Source organism: Dinoponera quadriceps, unplaced genomic scaffold (assembly GCF_001313825.1).
Source record: "Dinoponera quadriceps isolate SergipeBrazil2010 unplaced genomic scaffold, ASM131382v1 scaffold141, whole genome shotgun sequence".
Classification (NCBI taxonomy): domain Eukaryota; kingdom Metazoa; phylum Arthropoda; class Insecta; order Hymenoptera; family Formicidae; genus Dinoponera; species Dinoponera quadriceps.
The window spans coordinates 737,244-762,020 of record NW_014554256.1 but is presented as its reverse complement, the minus strand read 5'-3'; the positions used below and the strand labels follow the sequence as shown (position 1 = coordinate 762,020).

The following is a 24,777-nucleotide window of genomic DNA, read 5'->3' as shown; positions in this document are numbered from 1 at the left end:
CTGTACCACGGGTGTATTTTAGGAGGACGCACGAGCGACGTGCCAGCTAGTTTGCAAATGGTGGACGGTCCGTAACGTCTTCGTGTGTCACGTTAACATCAGGTAGGCGGAAAGGGTCCCCTCCGGTTGCGAAGCGCCGACGACGTCGACGCTTCGCACGCCTGTCGTTCGCCAGGATGTTCGCGCGAGCATAACCTCTCTCTCTCTCTCTCTCTTCGAACGGTTGCGGCAATCGACGCTGCACAATCGGCCACCCATCGTGCGATCGATCGACCAGACGGTGCTTTCTCTCTTCCCCTCGAGTGCGATTGTGTGCATATATATGTGCCGCGATGACGCCAGGGTTACGTTCGATTACGTAAAAACTTCGCGACCGGACGACGAAAATAGTCACCTGACTCGACTCCCCGTGCGCTCCCCGCGAGGCTTTCCGGGGAGAGGATTCCTCGCGCGCGGCGCGCATTTGGCGTTAACTTCACGTCGCTACGGCGGCACACGCGGTCACGTTTCGCGAATGACGAAACCGGTCGGCGGTTTCGAGCCGATTTCGGAAGCGCGAGTTTTTCGATTGACAGTCACGCCGCGAGAAGAATACAAGAGAATACAGAGAATACAAAGTTCGCGCGCCCGACGCGGTTTGCCCGATGACGTATTCTACGGTTGTTTGCGGATCTCATCGGCAGCTCGTTTAACGGCCTCTCGCCGGGCACGGTCGCGTCGCACGCGGCACGAGTTTACGCCGCCCCGCGTCCTCCAAACACGCGGTGCACGAGTACGAGTCTAATTGAGCTTTCCGCGTGTGTCTCCTCTCTCTCTCTCTCTCTTTTATCTTCGGCATGCCAATGGTGTAATTTGCACTTGACTTGGTCGCCGTTTAGCTCGCTACTTAAATCTTTTATCTTTCCTTTTTCCACGACGACGTACGTTCGTTGTTTTTTTTTCGAACGAAGCAGGAAGACCTTCAACCAACGGACATTGTTTGCCTCCTTTTCATACGTTTCCCGATTGTAAAAATACAAAAGTAGTGTGTAACTGAAAAAAAAAAAGGGGAAGAAGGAATGACTCGTACAAGGTCCGTTCCCCTTCTCTCCGCCTGCTCGTGATTTTTCTCCCTCTTTCACTTTCTCTGTCTTTGTCTCTAAGCTCGCAGCACATAATCATACTTAATGCCAAAGCAGACGACGCAACTCAGCGTGACTGGGGACAAAAAAAAAAAGAGGAAAAATGTAATCGCGCGTTGTGTAATCCGGCGCGATAGATGTTCCGCGATATTGCGCGCCTCCCGTCTGTCATCCTGATGTGACATTTAGGTAACGGCGACCACGTTTCTCGAGAGCGGCGTATCTCTCTCTCTCTCTCTCTCCCTCTCTCTCGGCGCGCTCGAGACGTAATTCCCGCCGTAATTTCATGGAAACTTTTATCGCGAGAAGTGACTCAGGGCCTAATGATTTTTCTCAATAGTGCTACGAGCGAATGAGGCCAGTGATCGTGCCGGGGTTTCCTGCGAAAGTGTTTTATCACGAATCTTCGTGACTAAATAGGTTTCTCCGAAATCGCGATTTCTTTTATTTCCTCTGCGTTTTAGACGTTCAAAGGGATAAACTAGTAGCAAATGTGACTCGTTCATATGATGATACTAATATATATGTATTATATATATATTTTTTTTTTATATAAAAATCTAGAACAGGTACACGCACATACACACACATATTGGGGAAATCTGCGAAGAGAAAAGGCAACGTGACTCCAAGATTCATAATCTTGCCATTACCATGTATGATTTCGAAACGAAAGCATGTAATGTCGTCATTGAATCTGATTTTCTTAATTTCCTTACAATATGTATCATTGGAATTTTTTTGAAATGACTAAAATAACTCGGCAGAATGAAAATACAATAGTAGATGCTCTTATGTTAGTTTATTTTAATTGTTCCTTAATTATTTCTTAATGATTCGATAGTAATTATCGAGGAATATAGTAGCACCATAATTACTCCTGTCTGACCCCATATGTTAAAACTCACTTTCAAGGTTTCGAATCATCCTGTTGAATGTTCATAAATATTCAGTATTGCCATTTGAATTTCAGTCTGAAGGTCTAGCGCTGAGTTAAAGTTAAATATTTGAATTTTTTTTCTTTGTTATCAAAGAGAAATTGCCGCTTCTGCTGCGAGGCAGGAGTAATGTTTTAAAGTGTTTCATTATCTCAAAATATGAATTATATACCGTTTCCGACAGACAGAATGACGTCTATCGGAGCTTATCGGAGGCCAATGTCTGCCATTGATTCTGCGAAAACTTTAAAGCTGATGTATCTACCTCACATGCAACGCCTAGTTATCCTTTGTACTCTTTTTTTCCCCTTCTACGTATTTCATACTTCAGATAGCAATGTTTTGCCGATCGTTTGATCCCATTGGTCGTCACGAGAACCTTTTAAGATAATATACGATCTCGTGTACCCAGGCGAAAGTGCATACAACGTATGCTCAATAAGTCTTTTAGATTCTCTTTGCGAAATTCCGTGGGACGTTCGGCGAAATTTTTCTGCACGTTTTGTTACGCAACCTGGAGAACTGCCAGTTCCCCCTTTAAAATAGAACTTTAACGTGAATATTTATGCGAATGATGAAGCGCATAAGCTTTTCGTATAATGTAGCACAAGAGATAAATGTATATTAATTGTTTATATATGTGTGTGTGTGTGTGTGTGTGTGTGTGTGTGTGTGTGTAAATATATAAGCAATATATATATATATATATATATATATATATATAATCAGTGTATTTCTTTTATTTGCACCATATTGCATTATATATTCACGTATCAAATATGTATATATATATATGATATGATATCATGAATATATATATATATATATATTCATGATATATATATATATATATTCATGATATCAGTATGATCTGAATAAGTCACATATGTCAATCCTTTATTACAATTCACAAAGTATAATATGGACTTTATTGCGTCATCTGTTCACTTGCTAGTATCAGTCGGTTTCATCACATACAAATGTCTCGAATTTGACGTATTGCGTCCGATGGTGCAATTGTTATTTCTATATGCCCGAGACTAAAATACGACATTGAAATATTTCTACAAGCATAGATAGAAATTCTCTCTGAAGCTTTATTTAGTATCACTCTTCGTGTATGCATTTTTACCTACGCAAAAACACACACACACACAAAATTGTATCAAATAGAATCTTGGATGCATCAACATAGTTGTTTACATAACTACATAATGTCGCTTCCCATTTACCTTGCGTGTCTGCACGCTCAATGAATATGACATACAGGCAAAGAGAGTCTGCAAAAGATCTGCAGAGGCAGAGTCTGCAGACTCTCTAGAATTTCGAATAACATATATAAGGCACGATAAGGCAGCAGATACTGACGATAAGGTCGGGCAAATCTGATTATACGACTGCGCGCCGAACTGAGATGAGCATAACATACGTTAGTATTATACCTATCAAAGTGTTTGTATTCTCATTGTGTTTGTATCCTCCGCCTCATTAGTAGTTTAAGCACGAGACACTTGCGATATGCTTAATCTAACTGCAGGTGTGATCTTCAGATAACGCGCTCACTTAATCAGTTCAAATGGCACATAAAATATGAAGTATATTTTTTATCTTTATCTTTAGCCGCGTCTTGCGTAATTTCCTTGCCTTATCTCCTGCTATCCTTCTCATATCAGCGGTACTTCCTATGATAAAGTGATGATTCCTTCCTACCTATTTAAAAATGAAGCAAAAGTTAAGATCAACGTAGAGCAGTTAAGTGACGTTCCATTGTGTTCCACTGTGCGTTTTAGGTAAAAAAAATGTATAAGGCAAGGACGTTATTCAGCAGACTGGCCCCTTTGGCGCCGAACATATGCGGGCCCGAAAGATACGCTTCCTGGGTGGTCCGCAGTCACCCGTTGACGAGGACCAGCCAGGTAATCTTCACCGAAGCCACGCGCAAATACAACAGCACCGTGTCAAGCGAACCTTTTCTAAATGGCAGCTCCAGCTCCTACGTTGAATTAATGTACAACGCGTGGTTGCGAGACCCCACCAGCGTGCACGTGGTGAGTAAATCTTAAATCTTGTATAATGATATTTGCAAGTTGTGAAAGATTCAAATTAAAATTGCTTGTTTGAATCAGAACGATGTCAGTATGTGAGATTGTGAACGATACATGTTATGTTTCTAGTGTTATTTTCTTAAAATTGAAAGAAGGTTGTCTCGAAGATCAAGAAAAAAGAGGAAAGCCAAAAATATAGATATGAGCTCGACCGCACAGATTGTGAAATAAAATCTAAGATAAAGGTTTTATTTACTCGCTACTTACTTTACTTTACTTTAAAGTAAAAGTACCAATGTGTCTGGATATATAGCCCTGGACATTCTTATTGTTTTAGTTTTTGAATACGAATATTTAAACTGTCTCGACATAATATATATATATATATATATCCTGTGCAGAGCAAAATTTCGGCTTTACAAATTCTATTTTGTTTTATCGTTTGCGTTCTGATTATAATTATCTCGAATTCCATATAATGCTGTTATTATGACGTTTGTTCGTATTCCGGTGTATCTAAAATATCTTTAAATTTGTTCTATCCTTTTTTATAGTCATGGGATTCCTTCTTTCGAAACAGTACCGCTGGAGCTGCACCTGGGCTCGCGTATCAGGCACCACCATCTCTCGCTCCAAGTCATAACCAAGTGCCGCTTGGAGCGCTATTGCCCATGGGTGGGATGCAAGTCAGCCAGATGCCTGTCAATGAGAAAATTATTGACGACCACCTAGCAGTGCAGGCTATTATTCGTTCTTATCAGGTATGTGTGGAATGCTGAAATTAGCTGTTTGCTTCATCTTCATATCCACGAATTTCGGCGTGTAACTCTTGCAAAACAAGCGTCTCATAGATGACGGGTTTTACCCCGCAGTGTTGATCCGAAAATACATGTATGAATAATGATAATTTTTTATTGTTGCTAATTTTATCGCTTCACTTGCAAGAGGCGACACGTCTTATTTGGCCTTATTACACATTTTACTTGTGTAACAAAGTGTACGATTTAATGCATCGGAGTATTTCTTTTTCCTTACTTTTTTTTTTTTTACATTAACTATGAGCTTAACACATTTTATGCTCCTCTTTCTGTGAAAGACAATTTATATTTTGTCTATTTTCAACGTATCTAATAAACTAAGTGGGAGCTTGAAAGAATGCCTCTGAATCGTTAATGTATTAATCTATTAAAATCTATATAACTAAATCTATATGCTACGCTTTAATAGCAATTTCAATAATTAAATTGTAAATTTTAGCGACATCTAATCGTATTGAAAATATTCTCACATATTTAAGCGCGATAGAAAGAATTCTCAGCTTGCTGCCATTATTTAAATAAAAGCGATATTTTAAAGAGTAATAATATGATTGTTGATACATCAATTTTCGTAATTTATGCGTGCATTACGGGAATTACTATGACGCGTTAAAATCTACATGTCGGATATATGTCAGCATATACATGTATACATGTGTTTTGTATACAGTTACAGAAGTTTTAAATATGGTTTTGCATGTAAAGTCCACTATACAAAAGCTTTCAATTTCTGTGTACCAGTTTTGTTTATATAATACGTGCGGAAATATGAGTGAAAGGAGGGGTATTTTTTATCTAATATAAAATTTATATTTGTGTAGACATAAATATATGCATATCAAGTTCATATGTATATGCAATGTGAACTTCATGTAAGTTTATGATGAATATGTTAACATGAAGGGGCACGGAACTGGGACACGGAACATATCGATGTTAAGAATTTATGTTTATTGTTAGGTGCTATCGTATAATGTTACCAAAAATTCTAGCATCTCTCATGTATTTCATATGCTATCAATACATGATAGGTTACGTAATGAATGCATTGGGCACAATTAGCAAGTATGATTATAGTCATATGTTGATTATGTTGAAAATTATACAATAGTCTCACTACATGTCTTATCTCTAGCATGCCTTGCAACTCCTTGCTGTATTTTTTTTTTAGCAAAAGTGACAATATGATATTCCCGATGATTTCGGCTTAGAATCGTATATTAAGTACTTCATATGTGTATAAATGTCGAGAAAGGAGCAGTGATACAAATTTATAACTTGATTGATCGCGAAGTTGATTAAGATTATGAAAACTGTTTAATTACACTCCAATTACATAACACAATATATATATACATAAATATAATTTTTTTTTAATCCAATTAAATTAAAATTACGGGAAGGATAAAAGTTGACGTATAACCTCCCAGTTACAGCCTGTATATAAATTTCGCAACTATGTTCAGTAAAGATCAGAATGTAGAAGTGTAGAATGCTTGCCGATGCTCTATATATATAGCTATGTTGGCTCGTTTTTTTTTCTCTCCGATTGCAACTGTGTGTAGTGCAGTTTCGAAGTTAAGCACAGTTATATATAAATGTGAAGTTCTTTTCGGGATTATTCGTTTGGCGTTTAGGCTCGAGGCCACTTAGTTGCCGATCTGGATCCCCTGGGTATCATGCAAACAGACCTGATACACACGCATTACGCAGCCCGCAAAGGGTCGCCAGAACAAGTGCTGCGACAGTACATGCTTGGTAAGGCTTTATCCCCGGAGCATTTCTTCACGGGCTGTTTTATTCTAGAGATCATGGTTTTTTCTCCATACATATGCGACATAAAGGTGTATGACAATCACATCATATTTTGGTTTGGACTATATGTGTGGTCTACATAAATACGTATAAGAGTTACAGATTATTTTAATTTTTTTTTCTATTTCTCGCGATTTTACTCGTCGAAGCAGCTTTTCCTAATGCGCTTTCGGCATTATCATTTCATGGAATCATTTTTACATAATAACATTTTACATTCTGTTTTCCCGGGGAAAAAAACCTTCTACGGTCACACAGTTTTGTTTGCGCAATAATATAATTGTATATGACTTTAAAGCGCAAAAATAACTTTACGATGTATAAAACGTACCTTAAGATTCGATTGAAGCGAAATCTATAAATTCAAGTAACGTGTTTTTTTCTTCAGTCTTGACAAGATTTTATTTTATTTGTCGAACTTTATTGCTTTCCTATATTAAAATATTTCGTAATTAAGCCATTTTGTGTGGTTTAGAGAAACTTATCGGTTTATATGAGGCTGATGTTATATATTGCAAATGATGTTAAGTGAGTCTTATATACTATGAAATACAAATTCACACTGATACTGAAAATGTTTCTACAAACGTGAGATACAAATTCATTTTGGGCATTATGGAACTATCTCCATGCCATCTTTTCATAATAATCGACAATTGAATTGGGTATGCAATGATTTACGTATATATATATATATATATATATATATATATATATATATATGTATGTATTTTCATATATGTGAGCAATGGAAACTGTCGAGTAAGAAAAATTTACTTGACAGAATACAAATCGATAAATATACGCGTAGACGGGCGTGTATCGCTCCTACGTGAGTGAAACGTCAAAGGTAAGATTAAGGAGATTTCTGCTGGTTTTGCATGCACACTTTGTATGTATTGTTATTATATGTGTATGTTGCTTTTGGACACCTGCATTTTGTTATCCACCAAATTGTGCCTGTCTTTTTAAATTTTCTCTATTAACTATCTTATGATTATTTTTCTTTCTAACTGCTATAACAGGGAATTGGAATCGAATTATATATTATTTCTTGCTTTATAATAAAGTGAAAAGCACCGCATAAAGTATCGGTAATAAGAAAAACTAAGGAACAGATAACATATTCGCAAAATGAATTTTAAAATTTGCTATATTGATCACAACGCTTTATATTAATATTTGTAATATATATATATACATATATTTTTAATTACTATGATATGATGTTTTTTTTTGTGTAAAAAAGCACAATGATAATTCGCATCGTATTATCCTTTTTGCTGTATTGTGCTGGAATATTCAAAGAAAAAGTAAATGAAACATCAAACACAGTAATTTATCTTAACTGTATTGTTACTGTGCTATTAAGACGCAATGAAGATTTGAAGACTATCTAGTTCGTATGAATGTGACGTTAAATTGACAGATTCGTGGCCATCATATCGCTAAATTGGATCCACTCGGCATCAACAGCGCTGATCTTGACGATAGACATCCGCAAGAATTACTGTATAACCATTATTCATTCGGTAAGCCTATAAATGAACGTGTCTTTGCATTAATGACAGAGTAAAAATATAAAAATAGGCTCTTACGAGCAGCGAATCATGTCACTCGATTGATTCAAGGGTTACTAATCAGTCAGACTATCAGTAATGTAATCGTGACTATTTATATCTGCAAATATATTTCCAAGTATAAATTATTCATATAAAAATTACTTACATACTGTTATTGGACAAAATATATTCAACAATCTTTTGTGCTTAACGTAAATGAGATACGTTTCGCGTTTCTTGTCGCTTAATTAACTCGTACGTGGAAAGAATAAGTTTCATCGATTTTTATCCGAGTAATTAACACACACGAAATGTACCTACAAAGCTTCGCTTGCTATTTGATTTATCATATTATTAGTTTAGTCTACTGATTAGTTCTTTCAGTATAATTTAGCGGCTTTCAGTACATTTAATTATTTCTACTGCACTTTTCCATAACTCTTATAACTTATCTTCCGTTCTCACCCTGCAAACACGACATGATCGGTTCATCTCTCTAGGTAGTGTCAGTAATAATAAAAGTATCAACGAGAAAGAAAAAAAAAACAAATTTATCATATCTCTTGTAGGGAAAGTTTCTTGTGGAAAGTTTCTTAGTTTAAATTTCTTGTATTGGAAAGTTTCTTAATTTATATTTGATTTTGACGAGAGTGAGAGAGAGAGAGAGAGAGAGAGAGAGAGAGAGAGAGAGAGAGAGAGAGAGAGAGAAAATCGGAGACTTCCAAATTCTTCGGTAAATCTCTTGGTGCGTGTTCTGAACTTACTTTTATTGATAAAAGTGCCTCTAGAAGTGGCTCAAGGACCACCTGATTGACTGAGAAGCTACGTTCAAGGCACTTTTATCCATAAAAGCGAGTTCAGAATACATGGACCTTTGAATTTCCTTGAACGTCTTTTACGACGAACGAACACAAAAAAAAACTGAATATGCAGCAAACGATACGAGTAGCGAATAAAGACGAAAAATCTTTGGGAATCGGCATTGGATCCGATCGTTGTTGAGTTTGAGTCTGATGTCCACAGGGAAGAGACCACGTACTACTTACTCACAGGAACTTCAATATCGAGTATCGACCCTTATGAAACGTATGTAATAATCACCATCTCTAAAACGCCAGTTTTTCCGTAAGGGTTTTTCTCTTTCACCGCCGGTGAATTATATCGGGGAGCACTCGTTTTGTGTTTGCACAAAGTTTAATGCTGCATTGGGTGGAACTATAACTATAAAGGTGCTTGGGTCCTTCTTTTCTCTTTTCCACGCATATGTCGGCCGGAAAACTTATCGTGTAATGAAATATGCGATAAAAATTAGAAGACCGACCGCACGACACGGGCGGAAACTTAGATTTTGTTTCTCTTTCACCGCCGAATATCTTGCTGTGTAACAAACTGACATGCTGTGTGTATTATTATTATTAATATCTCGAGTTCTCTGACGTGTGTTCTTTCTTTTCTTTTATCTCTGTGTCTTGTGTTACTCATTGCATTTTATATTACGATAATATTACTTATTATTTATCACTTGTTTATTTGAGATTTATTTTTCATCGTTTGTCTTTCCTTTTTTATTCTCGATGGTGTTGTGGCCCTTTAACTACACGCTTTATACTTATTAACTCTCACGGCTTTCGTCTCTCTCTCTGTATCTGAAAACTTTGTTTTTCCGCGAGTTTACCACTTGTTTGCGCTGTGCTCGCAAATACTGTGAAATATCGTGGCGTATACGGTGTACACTCACGGTATCTCGCAAAAGTATACTGCATGTTTACATCAATGAATACTTCACACATACTGTGAACACACTAAGGTCATATATCGCTGTTAGAGAAAACGATTTGTCTATACGCCGTACCAACTAGGCTGTTGTTCCTCGAATTAAAATCGTGCAGAGATATATAACAGATGGATTAATTAATACCGTCGACACGCAATTAGCGAAGAGTATAGTTCCAAAAAGCAAAATCCTTTTTCGCACAAAGTAAACACATTTTCAGTATCAGTTCTAAGCGGGACGGGGAGGGAGGGGGGAGGGTAAAAAGGGAAAGAGTACACTTGACTCATTTCACGTGATCCTTCAGCTTACGACCACCACACACACATTTCGTGCCAAAAACGGAGTATTTTCAAGTAAATGCCGCAGTTTCTCGGACCATCTCGTGCAACCACACGGATGAAACAAATTTTGCCAGAACAGCAAATGTTTGTCGATATAGTGACAGCGAAAAAAATTTGTTCAGATAGCAAAAGATTGGTTTGAACGGCGAAAAGATTTGTTAAGAATATTAATTGCTCTTTGCTGGATGCATGGGACAATTAATACTTTTAACCAATTTTTCTGCTGTCCGAACAAATTTTTCTTTTTGCTGTCGCTATATTGAGAAGTATTTGCTGTTCCGGCAAAATTTGTATTCTCCGTGCACGAACCGCGGCATTTAGATATCTCCCTCTCGGTCAACCATGCTCGGGGTGTAAAACTTGTAAAACACGTGTGTTTCTCTGTCTCTCGTTTCATCATCACTTAAAACAGAGGAGTCGGACATGGATCGTGTGTTTAAATTGCCATCTACCACGTTCATCGGCGGCAAGGAGAAATCGTTGCCGCTGCGCGAGATCCTGAAGCGGCTCGAGGCCGCCTACTGCGGCCACATCGGCGTCGAGTTCATGTTCATCAACTCCTTGGAGCAGTGCAACTGGATCAGGCAGAAAATGGAGACGCCTGGGATTATGGAGGTGACGAACGACGAGAAGAGGCTCATCCTGGCCAGATTAACGCGCGCAACCGGGTAATAAGACCAGTCGCGGGCTCGAATTCCAAATCGGTACTGAGACATCAGGCTTGTTTTCCATTTCCGAACTGGGTGCACCAGTTCATGAAAGCTGCGTCCCGATATTCACCACCAGTACTGAAAACCTATAATATGTACGTAACTGTAGATGAGTGCTATAGGTTTTCAATACTGACCAGTGGATATCGGAACGCTGCCTTCTTGAACTAGTACAGCCAGTTCAAGAATAAAAAACAAACTTGCTAAGATCACAAATTTCACATAGGTTAAAAAAGCGAAGAAATATCGCACATTTTTATGAAACGAAAAGGAGTCTGAAGGTCCCCCCCCCCCCCTCACGGAAAAAGGGAATTAGATGTCATATAATGCAACTGAAATTTAGTCGCCAAACCTGGTTTTTAGCTGTAGAAGTTAAAAACCAGGTAGAAGGACAAAAGGAATTAGCCAAATTAACTAAACTTCAGTTGTATCGTATTACACGGACAGTTAATTTTCACCTGTGGGCAGCTACTTCTTTTTCTCCATGTTATATCTTCTCTTTATTTCCATTTTATTTATTTCATACAATGTGTAAGTAAACACTATGAGACACTTGACGAGATAGACTTCTTCCACGTGGTCGCTCTATTTAAAAGGGAGTTTCTAACGAATAGACGTGGGTGTGGAGTTTTGCAATTGGAGTCTCGCAGTTCTACGTTTTGTTTTCGACCAACGTCCGGGAGAGAGACGTGGCCAATGAGTGTCTTTCAATGTGACGCAGATTCGAGGCATTCTTGGCGCGCAAATGGTCGTCGGAGAAGAGATTCGGTCTGGAAGGTTGCGAAATTTTGATTCCAGCTATGAAGCAAGTGATCGACAAGTCCACGGAATTGGGAGTCGAGTCGATCGTCATGGGTATGCCACACCGCGGCCGTCTCAATGTTCTTGCTAATGTCTGCCGCAAGCCGTTGAGCCAGATATTCACTCAATTCGCTGCTCTCGAAGCCGCCGATGATGTAAGTGTTAGACTCCTGTTTAACAACTGTGGAACACGTGTGCCGTAATTACTCTGTTGACGGCCAAGCATCCCGTGTTGTGTTTTAGGGTTCCGGCGACGTCAAGTATCACTTGGGCACGTACATCGAGCGCCTCAACCGCGTGACGAACAAGAACATCCGACTCGCCGTGGTCGCGAATCCGTCGCATCTCGAGGCTGTGGATCCGGTGGTGCAAGGCAAAACACGCGCCGAACAGTTCTACCGAGGCGATGGCGAAGGCAAAAAGGTAAACGCAGACCTAGTTACACAAGTTGCTTTTTTTACGCCGATCTTTTTTATTACAGGTTGTGTTACATGATATAAGAGTAAATGGCATCTTAAACTGGGCAAAATGTGCCTTATGTAATGTAATTAGTTTTATTTCGGTAGACAAAAAGTTCAGTTCAGAATTACATTGGAATTAGCGAAGTGCCATAGTTACTCGTACGTTCAATTCATTCCAGAATTGCCGCAGAGCTGAGAAACGAGTCGGGAAACGTCATGGAAACATATAAAAAAGCCTGTAATTTTTAACTTTGCTCACAGTTCCACCAAATGTTCTTATTCTAAAGAATACATTTTTTTTATCGAACAAAAAGTCAGGAAACTTTAAAACTCATGTCCTGTGGCAACCCTGAATTACATATCCATATTGTGCAATTGCATGCAATTCTGGTTACGTTTTGGAATTCTTCACGGATGTGTAATTTTATTTGAGTAGATGCAACGTTATCTGTTTGTCGCAGGTTATGTCCATTCTGCTGCACGGAGATGCTGCTTTCTGCGGTCAGGGCATTGTCTTCGAAACAATGCATCTATCCGACCTGCCAGATTACACCACTCACGGCACCATTCACATCGTCGTGAACAATCAGATCGGGTTCACCACGGACCCACGGCATTCTCGATCCTCGCCATACTGTACCGGTTAGCAACTTGCGCAACCTCGAGTATCTTGTCTTTTCTTTTCCTTCAACGACAGATGACTAACATACGTATGACATTCATCAGACGTTGCCAGAGTGGTGAACGCGCCCATTTTCCACGTGAATTCCGACGATCCTGAGGCTGTGATGCACGTGTGCAAGGTGGCGGCCGAATGGCGGGCCACTTTCCACAAGGACGTCGTGATCGACTTGGTCTCCTATAGGCGCAACGGCCACAACGAGATCGACGAGCCCATGTTCACGCAGCCTTTGATGTACCGCAAGATCAAGAACACTCCGCCGGCGCTCGACAAGTACGCCAATACCCTTCTCGCTGATAGCGTCGTCAGCCCCGAGGAAGTGAAGGTATCGAGATCTTGCGCGTGCAGTCTCCGGCCGTATTATGGGACGCGCACCTTAATTCTTTACATTTCATTGACTCCCGAGGGCCAGTATAATATGGCTCATCTATCGATCGAATTATGTTGAGGAACCATTATTATTATTCTTTATATATATATATATATATATAAAATAAATAAATAAATAAATAAATAAATAAATAAATAAATAAATAAATAAATAAAAGAGGTATTTTTTATGATGTTATTTCACTCTGTTACGGTGACCTTGAACAAATGTGAACCCGCGTAAGTTGCATTGTTAGTAATAACGAGAACAAACGCGAGTTTCGAATGTGTGTCAATTGAAATTTAGTTTTATTTTCGCTTACATGCGCCTTGAAACTTCAAATTCCTTGCTTACCAATCAAGAAAAATAAATTTTTGCGTGAAAAATATTAATATTCTTTGCAAAAATTATAGGTAAAACGAGTGATTTGACACCTCAGAAGATTGCAGAGGCAAAAGCGCCAATTAACACCGAAAATTATTCTAATCGAGTAAAAATCAAATCAGTAGCTTTTCTTCTAACCTGCTGTTCTATCAAAGAATCAAAGTGCGTCTAATAATACGGCCAGGGACTTTGTAGTAATGTCTCACCCCTCGTCCCTGATCGTGTTAAAAACTGCTCTCGTTCGTAGGATGTCAAGGACAAGTACGAGAAGATCTGCGAGGAGGCGTATAACAACGCCAGACAGGAGACGCATATCAAGTACAAAGACTGGTTGGACTCACCGTGGTCGGGGTTCTTCGAGGGAAAGGACCCATTGAAGGTGTCACCCACCGGCATCAAGGAGGACACTCTCGTCCACATCGGCAAGAAGTTTTCGTCGCTACCGCCGAACGCAGCCGAGTTTGTCGTGCACAAAGGTGAGTATGCGACTGAATTTGTTATCTTCAAAAGTTAGTACGGCATTAAAGATATGTGATTTTCATTGCAGTTTTCAAAGTTTCTCGGGAAAAGAGACCCGGTTTTTCTCCGACTTTTCCTCCGGATTTTTTGGTTTCTTCTTCACGGAAGAAAGTTAAACGTGGCGGGTCTTAACGGAACGTGAAGTTTTCTGAGTGAATTTTCGTACCCTTCGGGACGGAAACCGAAGAAATCCGCGGGAAAATTGAGGAAAGAACGGCTTTTTTTTTCTAAAACTTTAAGACTGTCATTTCGATGAATGTTGAAAATTAGAAATGACTGTGACACATCGTCGCGGAAGAAGTGACACTGTGATCGTTGTGCAGGTATCGAACGTATTTTGAAGTCGCGCTTGGAAATGGTCGAGTCGAGAACCGTCGATTGGGCCCTCGGGGAAGCCATGGCGTTCGGATCCCTCCTCAAGGAAGGTATTCACGTCCGACTGTCGGGCCAGGACGTGGAAAGAGGCACGTTCTCGCACAGGCATCACGTGCTGCACCATCAGACCGTCGACAAAGCAACTTACAGGCCACTCTGCTATCTGTACCCTGATCAAGCACCTTACACCGTCTGCAACAGTTCTCTTTCTGAATTTGGTGTCCTCGGTAAGGTCATGATTATCGCGTTTAGTGTAATTATATCTGTACAATTTTTATCTGTATGAATATATCGAGATAATTTCTTGGCTCCGCGCGCGCAGGATTCGAACTTGGATACTCGATGACAAACCCTAATGCACTGGTGTGCTGGGAAGCGCAGTTCGGTGACTTCAACAATACCGCGCAATGTATAATCGATCAGTTCATCAGCAGCGGCCAGGCGAAATGGGTGAGGCAATCCGGCCTTGTCATGTTACAACCTCATGGTCTCGAAGGAATGGTAAGTCTCTTTCTATCTCTCCATCGGTGTTGTGAAATCAATCTCGGTTAATTATGAATTAATTTTACGACGAATCAGTCACCTGTTAAACGAGTATATATATATATTTCTCTTTTATCTCAGGGTCCCGAGCACTCCAGCGCTCGTCTCGAGCGTTTCCTCCAGATGTCCGCCGATGATCCGGATTACTTCCCGCCGGAGAGTGAAGAATTCGCCGTTCGCCAGTTACACGACAGCAATTGGATCGTCGCCAACTGCAGCACGCCGGCTAACTATTTCCACATTCTGCGACGACAGATCGCGCTGCCCTTCAGGAAACCGTTGATTGTGATGACGCCGAAGTCTCTGCTTCGTCATCCGGAGGCCAAGTCGAACTTCGACCTGATGCTGGAAGACACGCAGTTCCTCCGGGTGATACCGGAGGAAGGCACGGCAGCTCAGAACCCCGGCAACGTCAAGAGATTGCTGTTTTGCTCGGGCAAGGTTTATTACGACCTGAAGAAAGCTCGCACGGAACGGCAAATGGACGACAAAATCGCAATCGCCCGAGTCGAACAGGTTACTTTCCGAATAATCTTTTTTTTTTTAACGCTTTTGTTATCTTAATATTTTTTAGTACAAAATCTGAAATCTCGTAAATTATGTATTTTCTTTTTTTTATCACTTTCGTACGTTAAATGAAGGGAGCGATCTGTATTAATTTTTGCATATTGGTGCGTCAATACAACAAAATACGGAATTAATGAATGTCGAAATCAAGTTTTTTTCGTGTTGATTCGACAGTAATTCACGCAATTAATTTGTTCTTCGCGCTTTGTAGATTTCGCCCTTCCCGTATGATCTCGTGAAGAAGGAAGCTGCCAAGTATTCCAATGCGGAGCTGATGTGGTCTCAGGAGGAGCACAAGAATCAGGGCGCGTGGACTTACGTGCAGCCTAGGTTCCACACGGCGCTCAACGGTATTCGGAATGTCGTGTAAGTACTGGAAAAAAAAAACAACCCAGCCGTCAAGTCGGGAAGTGTGCGGAGGTGAAGTGTTACAAAAATGTGTATGTACGAATGCACTTGCCACACTGTATTGCGTTTCGCTTCTTGTATCTCTACCTGTTCACACGGCCCACATCTTTTTACTTTAGACACCGCGACATGTTGACTGCGTGACGCCGCGAAAATCTTCGGCAGTCGATATATTCCTCGCAACACGCGTCTGTTTCTATCATTGTTACAAGATTACAATTATTGGCAGCTTTTTTCTTTTTTTTTTTCCTCCAGTCTACACGTTTCAGAATAAAGTAAAAAAATCTGGGCCGTGTGTTGCAGTATCGGAGGCGCGTCAAAGACGGGTAAGAGTGGAGGGTGGTTCGCCGGTTTGTTTTCGTCGTCCGAACCGACCGAAACCGAAACTGTGTCAGAGTCACAGTCAACGGAACCTGCTAGACCGAAACAGAGAATAATGAGGTAACATTTTAACGAAATCATCGATCACAATACAAAATTTCCTTTGTCGTAAATTAGCCTCCGCTTGGTGTGTATGAGTAGATATAACCCATTTATATATTTAAATTATTCTTTATTCACGATTAGACAGAATGTGGTTGTGAAATTCTTTTGTTCATTAACTGTACGATAAATACATCTCGCTGTAAAGATGATACTACAGTTATATTAATATCAAAATAATATAATTGTGCATAATTGACAATATAGTAATGAATTGTATATATTTTATTAATAATACGTACTTAAAATCTTAATATTAATATGACTGTAAAGCTGCGTTCAAAAACAGGTTAGTATGACATTTATTTGAGCAATGCGGACAAAAAAAATTTGGATTTTCTTATCACGATTGGTCGATTAAACGCCACTTTACCCTCAGTGTGTGTTCCCGAACGCAGCTTAATTATGGTGATATTTTTTGCATTTTACGTTTTTCTCGGGTAACACCGAGACATCTTCGTAAGTAGGTATCTGTTGACTGTTATTAACACTTGCGGCTAGTAACGTATCACTTCCCAAAGGCGAGTTCCATGTTGCAAGAGAATTGACGATACTGGTGTTTTCAGATATGCTGGGCGTCCGACCGCGTCATCGCCGGCCACCGGCAGCAAGATGCAGCACCTCAAAGAGCTCAAACAACTGGTCGACGACTCCTTGAGCCTTTAATGATCCCCCATAGTACTGAAAGTTTATTTATTTTTTTGCGCCAGTCATCCTTGTGTACTTCATCCTGTTCATATGTTGATAAATTAACCCTCGAGTGATCAGTACGATCGGGAAAGGAAAGTATTATTATTAATTTATGCGATGTTGCGCAGCGCGTGACACTTTTAACGGTAGGCGAACAATATATCCTGAAGTACACCCGAGCGAGGCTGTCCATGGCATAAACAAAAGGACTGCGGTAAACCCGTGGCGATTTTTGTTTTTTTTTTTTTTCTTCTCTCGCCCGATTATTATTAATCTCGACGCCACGAACGAACGGTTGCCAATCACTTTAACTTTTTATCGTCGCTGTTGTTTCTTATAAAAAATTAAATGATTGGTGGTACTGATGACGAGCGTCCTCGACGTTCTGTGTAAGTTCGACGTAGCACTACATCCCGAGCCTTCTCCCCTCGGGTCTTCGGTCTCAGTTGTGCTGATACGACGCTGTGAAAAGCCGAGTCCGGTGTGTCGAGAGAATAACATGTTCCTTTCGTGCTCACCCGGAGAGATGCTCGCAAAAGACACACCGACACAACTGAGAGCACCCTAGTGCTACCCCATGGAGGGTATCCAACGGGTACTTCAGCTCTTGGCAAGAGAGAGAGAGAGAGAGAGTGTGTGTGTTGAGAGTGTAGAAGATAAAACTAGCGAAACTAGTAGGAACTGGTAGGAACTGGTAGGAACTAGTAGGAACTAGCGAAACTAGTAGGAAATAATTTAAATGATAATTTATCCAGCTGCTGCCAGCTCGCGCCAGGCGCTGTGTGTTAGGTGCAAAAGTGTGCACTGTATTTATATTCTTCTACCTGAACTATTTAAAAGACGGTTACAATGTGAATGAGGAGGAGGAGGAGGAGTAGAGTCGCCATATGTCCTTACACAGTCGATCAATAGGAGGAAGTTTTATTATTGTACGTATCGTGATTAATTTGGTTTCGTCGGATGTAGTCGTGCGCTGAGAAGCGGGCGAGCGCACGATGAGGAAGCAGTCTTACACTCTATCATCGTTTCTGTTCCGTTCGATACATAGAATATTCGATAGTTATGTGATATATCTCTCTCTCACGATCTTACTAGCACGATATTATTATCTAGACAGTCCGACGACACGGATAGATAGAATATATAGAGGTGTCTACCCGAGACGGAGCGAGACGCGACGCGAATCGCGCCGTCCCGCTTCACCCTGCCTTGTCCGTGTATGTATTCTTCGTCGTTGTGTGCGTGGCAACGATAGTAGTAGCCCACCGCTCTACAAACACGCACGTACGAATGATTAAAAAAAAAAAAAAAAATTCTCCCTCTCCGTTTAAGTGAAGGAAACCCTTGACACACCTGAAATCTGAATTTAGCGCGGAACAATGATATTACACTTGATATTGTAGTATCCTATGCTGAAATTAAATCGTCTCTATCGTCACATACCCGTTGCATTTGTCTTCCCCGTCGCCAAGTTAGCGAATAAATCTTAGCATTATTTAGAATGAAGTGGGAGATCCAATCACACATACACACACACACACACATTTCATCACGTGCGTTTGAGATATTTTATTCAAGCTGCTTTCAAAGTTTGTTACGTAGATTAATTTATTAGAATCTTGAAATAAGTTTCTTTTTCCTCATGATATTTTGAATTTCTGCCTTATGATTTTTTAATATAATAATTAAATTTAATTATTTAATATTCGTGTATTTGATGTGTACGTATCTTTGTGTATATTTTTCTACCGTAGATCGCGTCTATTTGCTTATTCTTTTCTTTTTTATCAATAAACAATTACTTGGTGTTCACCTGCTAATTTATCTGAATCACATGAAAACCTGTCGATGTAATCTCGATACTTTTGTTCCTTTCGGCGTGAGTTCTTTTTACAGTTCATATAATAGAACACTATCATATGTAATATCTACTTTCTTTCCAATATATGTGTACGTACCCGCATAAAACTGTACGCCAAACTGTATCTTCACAATTTCAGAGGAAAAATAGCGAAAATTGAGACGATTCGTTATTTTTTTCTTTTTTTAACAAAAATAACGATATAACGAATTCTTTGTTACAAGAATTAATTTTTCCTTTTGAGAACTTTGTTACGAGAGTTACGATCATTTTCATCGTCATAAGATAATTCCGATCAAATTGATGCATGTGCAAATAATATACAGAAGTTAACCGTTTCCGTTTATTCATCGTTTAGATGCGCTTTTGCAATCGTTCTAAAATCACCGAGGAAACGACCTCCGTGTAGCGCCCGCCTTCGTGTAGCGCTCAGACCTCAAACGACTGAAAACGGCGTTTTAACCCTTTTAGTGCCGGGCGAAAAAGAGGTGCTTATGCGAAGATAACCGGCCGATTTTACTAGGATTTGGTAAAAGGCTCATAAAAACCAAACGAAAAGCAATATTTAAAAATTATTTATTTTAATTCTCTCGTAATGAAATTAGACTATTTATAATGTATTTTAAATTTATTTTGATAGAGATCTCTCGCAATGCGAATAGTAAAGCGCTACAAGGTGCGGGCCGATATATCGGCTCTGGCACTTCTCGCCGGTGTAGCAGGAGCCTATATATCGGCTCCCGGCACTAAAAGGGTTAAAGCTCATAAGACCACGTGAGTGTGGAAAGAAAATGTATCTGTGATTAACGCACGACACGAATATTATTAGTACACGTTGACTTTTATACACATTGCATATTACAAAAGGCTGAATAATCAGGAAATAAAATTAAATGTATCAATTCAATTTGTGAGATACGGCAAGTGTGCCACGTATAAATGTGTGAAAGTGTAAGAAACTCGGCATAAATTTTCTTCGTTCTGTTATTAATGCTCGATACTTGATTGCAATACAAGATGATCGTAAAAAACTTGCTCCAAACTGTTCCACGTGTTCGACGTGTTTTACTACAGGTATCCTGCACACGGAGCAAATAATAATAAATTCTTTACATTTACAGTGATAATACGCATCCATCCATAATATCCATTGTAATTAATCTTTATATCATTATCATTGTTTCATGCAATCGTATATTTATATTGTGCATTTTTATCACTTTTTCACTAACCGTTATAATAATATTTTCAAATTAAAATACATTTGCACTAGATAATTCAAAAAGGTTTTACAAAATTCGCATATGCTCTTGCTTAACTAATAAAAAAATATTAAATAAATATAAATTCGCAAAGTCTTTGTTTTTAAGATATCAAATATTTGACGCAAAAAGCGTTAATTTCTAACAAGTTAAAGTGATTATTAAACTTATGATTAAAAATAGAATCTTATCAAAGTTTCTGACACTTGCTAACCTAACCTAGCCAATTAAGTGAACATATGTTTATATCTACTTATTTATATGCATTGTTTATATCTTCTTATAGAGTTTCCTTTTTAAAACATCGTATGTTATTGATTCCGTGATTGATTTCTTTCTAATATTATTTTATTATTCTTTTAGATAAAGCAATATAGTAGCACAAAACAACACACGTATGAACCAAGTTTCATAGGAGTGAACAATACCTTCACGAGTAAAATCCAATTCGTTAATCAAGAAAACTATGAGCCCATTCCTATATATAGGATTCTGGAGCCCTTGGAGAAAACTAAATTACCTGGAAAGGTTCGATTATTTCTAAGATTTCTGCGTTACTTTAGATTTTAATTTCTGGGCAAACAATGCTACATGTACCATCTGATGCATCAACAAATACTAACTACAGACGTTAAATCCTGAATTAAAACAAAAGCTACAATATATACGTATTGTATATATCATATAATTGTAACTACAAAAGTCACATAATACCGTGATAGGGACCGTAAGAGAACTGAGTATTACTTTTGTATTAAAGTTAGAAGATTCGTTCCTCCTAAAAATGTATCGTGATATGACGGCGATAAGCGTGATGGACAAGATCTTGTATGAATCTCAGAGGCAAGGTCGCATTTCATTTTATATGACGAACACCGGCGAAGAGGCTGTGCAGATCGGTTCCGCCAACGCTTTAACGCTGGATGACATGATTTACGCTCAGTACCGCGAAGCCGGTACGAAATATCCAATATAATATTTCAAATACATTTCTGCGAGATGAATAATCGTTGCACCTGCTGTAACAGGTGTGTTGTTGCAACGTGGATACCCATTGCTGAAGTTCATGAACCAATGCTACGGCAACTGCGAGGACGACGGTAAAGGCAGGCAAATGCCGGTACACTACGGCTCGAAAGAGTTAAATTTCGTGACCATATCGTCTCCATTGACAACTCAATTACCGCAAGGTAGTATTCGTTACTTATTGCCGTATCATCTAAAAATTGCAGCTCGGGCTGGGGACTTCTACGAATAAAATCTCACTCACGGAGACCCAACATCGTTATTTTGCAAAAAAAAAGAAAGAAAAAGAAACATATCGCACACTTGATACCCGCAAATTTGCGAGAATCTTGCACTGAAAAAAATTGCTGTGTTCAAGTAAATGTTTAAAGAATATTGTAGTTGATCGTTTTATTTGAATTAAGTAAATAAATGATTACAATACTCCTTAACAAATATTAAACATAGCAATGTTTTTTTCAGTGTGCTAAAATAACGTTAATCGGCATTTCAATGATCGTGAAAGTATCTTGAAATTATACGTATAAAAGTATCCGTTGTTACGCACAGCTGCTGGTGCCGCTTACGCCTTTAAATTGGACAAAAAGAAGGCGTGCGTGGTTTGTTACTTTGGCGACGGTGCGACGAGCGAAGGCGACGCTCATGCGGCGTTTAACTTTGCAGCCACTTTATCGTGTCCTATCATTTTCTTCTGGTAATTTCCCAACGGTTCACATTTTGACCCTTGTCCTCTGAAATACGTATATAATACATAGACGGAATTATGTCAACCAGTCGGAACAATGCGTACGCCATCTCCACACCAGTCGAGGAGCAGTTGAAAGGGGACGGCATAGCGGGCAAAGGTCCGGCTTATGGAATGAACACGATCAGAGTGGACGGTAACGACGTGCTGGCGGTGTACTTTGCTACAAAAGCTGCCAAGGACCTATGCGTTGAACAGCAAAAGCCAGTTTTGATAGAAGCGATGACTTACAGGTGACCGAAACTTTTCCTCAGTCATCTCGATATCATTGATTTTACGTACGGTCTTTCCTTTTTTTCTCGCCTGCTGAAGTATCTTGTGTAATCCGATCCAACGCATTGCCGTATAATTGACGGAAATCACGCAACGGGGCGAGATATCTCTTTCAGGCTCGGACATCACAGCACGTCCGACGATTCCACCGCCTATCGCTCGGCCGACGAGATCGCGAAGTGGAGTAATCACACACCGCTCGCCAAGTTCCGTTTATATCTGGAATCACGCGGACTGTGGTGTCGGGAGCGGGAGCAAGATTTGGTGAAATCCATAAGGAAGCAGGTGCTCCGTGATTTTGCGGAGGCGGAAACGAAGTCGAAACCACACTGGAGAGAACTATTCACGGATGTTTACAAGGAAGTTCCTAAGCATATCAGGTATACGCTGGCGTACACAAATTATACTAATTGAAATAATTAGTTATCGATACTTCTCTCGACGATTCCGACGTATATCTTGTATCTCTTAGAAATCAAATGGATTCGATGGAAAAGCACCTGGAGGAATTCAAGGAACACTACCCGCTAAGTTCCTTTATACACCCGAAATAGAGGGATGTTTTTAACATTTTTATAAGATATATTCATCCGTTGCGCGGGATGAGAGAAATTTGTGTGTATATTTTCGTATTTTTATTTTAATAAAATGCGCTTTGAACTAACTGTACAATTACGTTGCTTAAAGCTCCCTCTCTTGCATTCCGCTCCTATTGTTTCAAGTTGTCCGCGATCTCTTTGTACTTCTCCATTCGATACTCCTTCCTTGCCGCATCGAGGAGCAGATTGTGAAGCAAATTCCGCCGGTGCGGATTGTATTGTTCCACACTTGGATATATGTTGCCTAAAGTACAATAATTAGAAGAATAAGCAGATATAGTTTTTTCACGCAATTTGTCAGAAAGTGTCTTTACTCAGCTTACCTCTGAGTTCTAAGATCGCTCTCTCATACGGCACCCCAGGATAAATATTCGCCGCCTTGTGAAGTTTTGTAAAGGAGATTGTGTAATCTTGATATCTTGGCACGAGAACTTTGAACAGCTTGTGCACCAATTGTTTCTCGGCTATCCAGAAATTGGCCAACTCCATTGTCTCTTTATGCGCGGGTCCATGACGTATCGCTTCATGTATCAGCTGCAAAATGACGAGATCACCAAAATGACGAAATCACACGATAATCTTTTTAGTGTTTTAGCTGAATTATATTAGTAAGGTATTAGTCAACCTATATTTTCGAGACATGGTCTCTCAATGGATCACACTAGATAAGTACATGAACAAGGAAAGTTGTATATTTTTAATTTAATTTGTTTAATAAGCAGTGAGCTTTGAAATTTCCAGAAAATGCGATATCCATTATTCATATTCAAATTGGAAAAACTTATTTTGTATAATTCTCCGGCCAGTCTATCAAGAACTCGTTGAAATATTTCGGGTAGTGATAGATTATACATGACTAAAAGCATGCTACGATAACAAATACACAAAAAATCACAAAATTTGATCAAGAATTGTAAAAAAGTTTTCAAGTTCGTTGGAAGAAAAAAACATAATGTAAATAATAATGTAAATAACGTGAGATATCCCTACCTGTTCCACATAACCTCTAGTTTCGTCGGCCTTGTTGTAAAATAACTCGACCCGCTCGTATTTGATTAACGCTGTCAAGATCTTTTGAATTTTGCGAAGTCGTCCCTCCGGACCGTCAATATTTCGCAACCGTCGCGCATCCGGTTTGACATTGAATCTCAATTTGGACACCAATTTATCAATGTTTGCTTGGTTCATCTTTGCGTTTATAATCTTGCATTTATAACCTAAACTTCTCCTTCCACGACTACGCACGTGAGAGCGCTTCGATCACATTTCATACGTGCGCGCAATCTTGTACTTAGCTAATAACAATAGGTCTGTTCATTTTCGCTGCACCGCTGAACTAGTGCAATAAGTTGAAGCGAGACAAGTATACGTTTTCTCATTTCAACTTATCGCACTAGTTCAGCGGTGCAATAAGTTGAAGCGAGACAAGTATATGTTTTCTCATTTCAACTTATCGCACTAGTTCAGCGGTGCAGTGAAAATGAACAGACCTAATTTATTATATAATATATCCATAGAGGAGAAAAATACTGTTGAATGAAAACAAAAATAATTTCGCTCAACTAAACATCTATTTTCTGGATTGCCATATTTTGTATAAGCAT

The 24,777-nt window shown here is 39.4% G+C and overlaps 3 protein-coding genes across 10 annotated transcripts; 2 read left to right on the top strand and 1 right to left on the bottom strand.

Moving 5' to 3' along the window:
* The first annotated feature begins 10 nt into the window (after positions 1–10).
* Positions 11–18,849, top strand: LOC106751138 (2-oxoglutarate dehydrogenase, mitochondrial). Of its 8 annotated transcripts, none has more exons than XM_014632161.1 (17): positions 11–102; positions 3,850–4,107; positions 4,659–4,865; positions 8,167–8,269; positions 9,323–9,385; positions 10,827–11,082; positions 11,846–12,080; positions 12,169–12,348; positions 12,848–13,028; positions 13,113–13,393; positions 14,070–14,298; positions 14,665–14,943; positions 15,039–15,217; positions 15,341–15,775; positions 16,038–16,192; positions 16,538–16,675; positions 17,284–18,849. In XM_014632161.1, the coding sequence occupies exons 2-17, from the start codon at positions 3,859–3,861 to the stop codon at positions 17,381–17,383; spliced, it is 3,270 nt and encodes a 1,089-aa protein (XP_014487647.1). In that variant the 5' UTR covers positions 11–102; positions 3,850–3,858; the 3' UTR covers positions 17,384–18,849. The 8 variants fall into 8 exon arrangements, with proteins under 8 accessions (XP_014487647.1, XP_014487710.1, XP_014487589.1 ...); XM_014632224.1 differs by having other exon boundaries at positions 36–105; positions 3,852–4,107; XM_014632103.1 differs by lacking the exon at positions 11–102 and adding an exon at positions 3,387–3,488.
* A 1,106-nt stretch (positions 18,850–19,955) lies between these two features.
* LOC106751875 (2-oxoisovalerate dehydrogenase subunit alpha, mitochondrial) lies at positions 19,956–23,214 on the top strand. Its single transcript, XM_014633113.1, has 8 exons — positions 19,956–20,342; positions 20,894–21,058; positions 21,291–21,486; positions 21,559–21,720; positions 22,106–22,250; positions 22,331–22,534; positions 22,691–22,954; positions 23,047–23,214. The coding sequence occupies exons 1-8, from the start codon at positions 20,286–20,288 to the stop codon at positions 23,126–23,128; spliced, it is 1,275 nt and encodes a 424-aa protein (XP_014488599.1). The 5' UTR covers positions 19,956–20,285; the 3' UTR covers positions 23,129–23,214.
* On the bottom strand, positions 23,195–24,498 carry LOC106751880 (39S ribosomal protein L17, mitochondrial). The gene is made up of 3 exons (XM_014633126.1): positions 24,164–24,498; positions 23,497–23,707; positions 23,195–23,417 (listed from the first exon to the last, which is right to left on the bottom strand). Exons 1-3 carry the CDS (start codon positions 24,359–24,361, stop codon positions 23,284–23,286), a joined length of 543 nt encoding a protein of 180 aa, XP_014488612.1. The 5' UTR covers positions 24,362–24,498; the 3' UTR covers positions 23,195–23,283.
* Between the last annotated feature and the right edge of the window lie 279 nt (positions 24,499–24,777).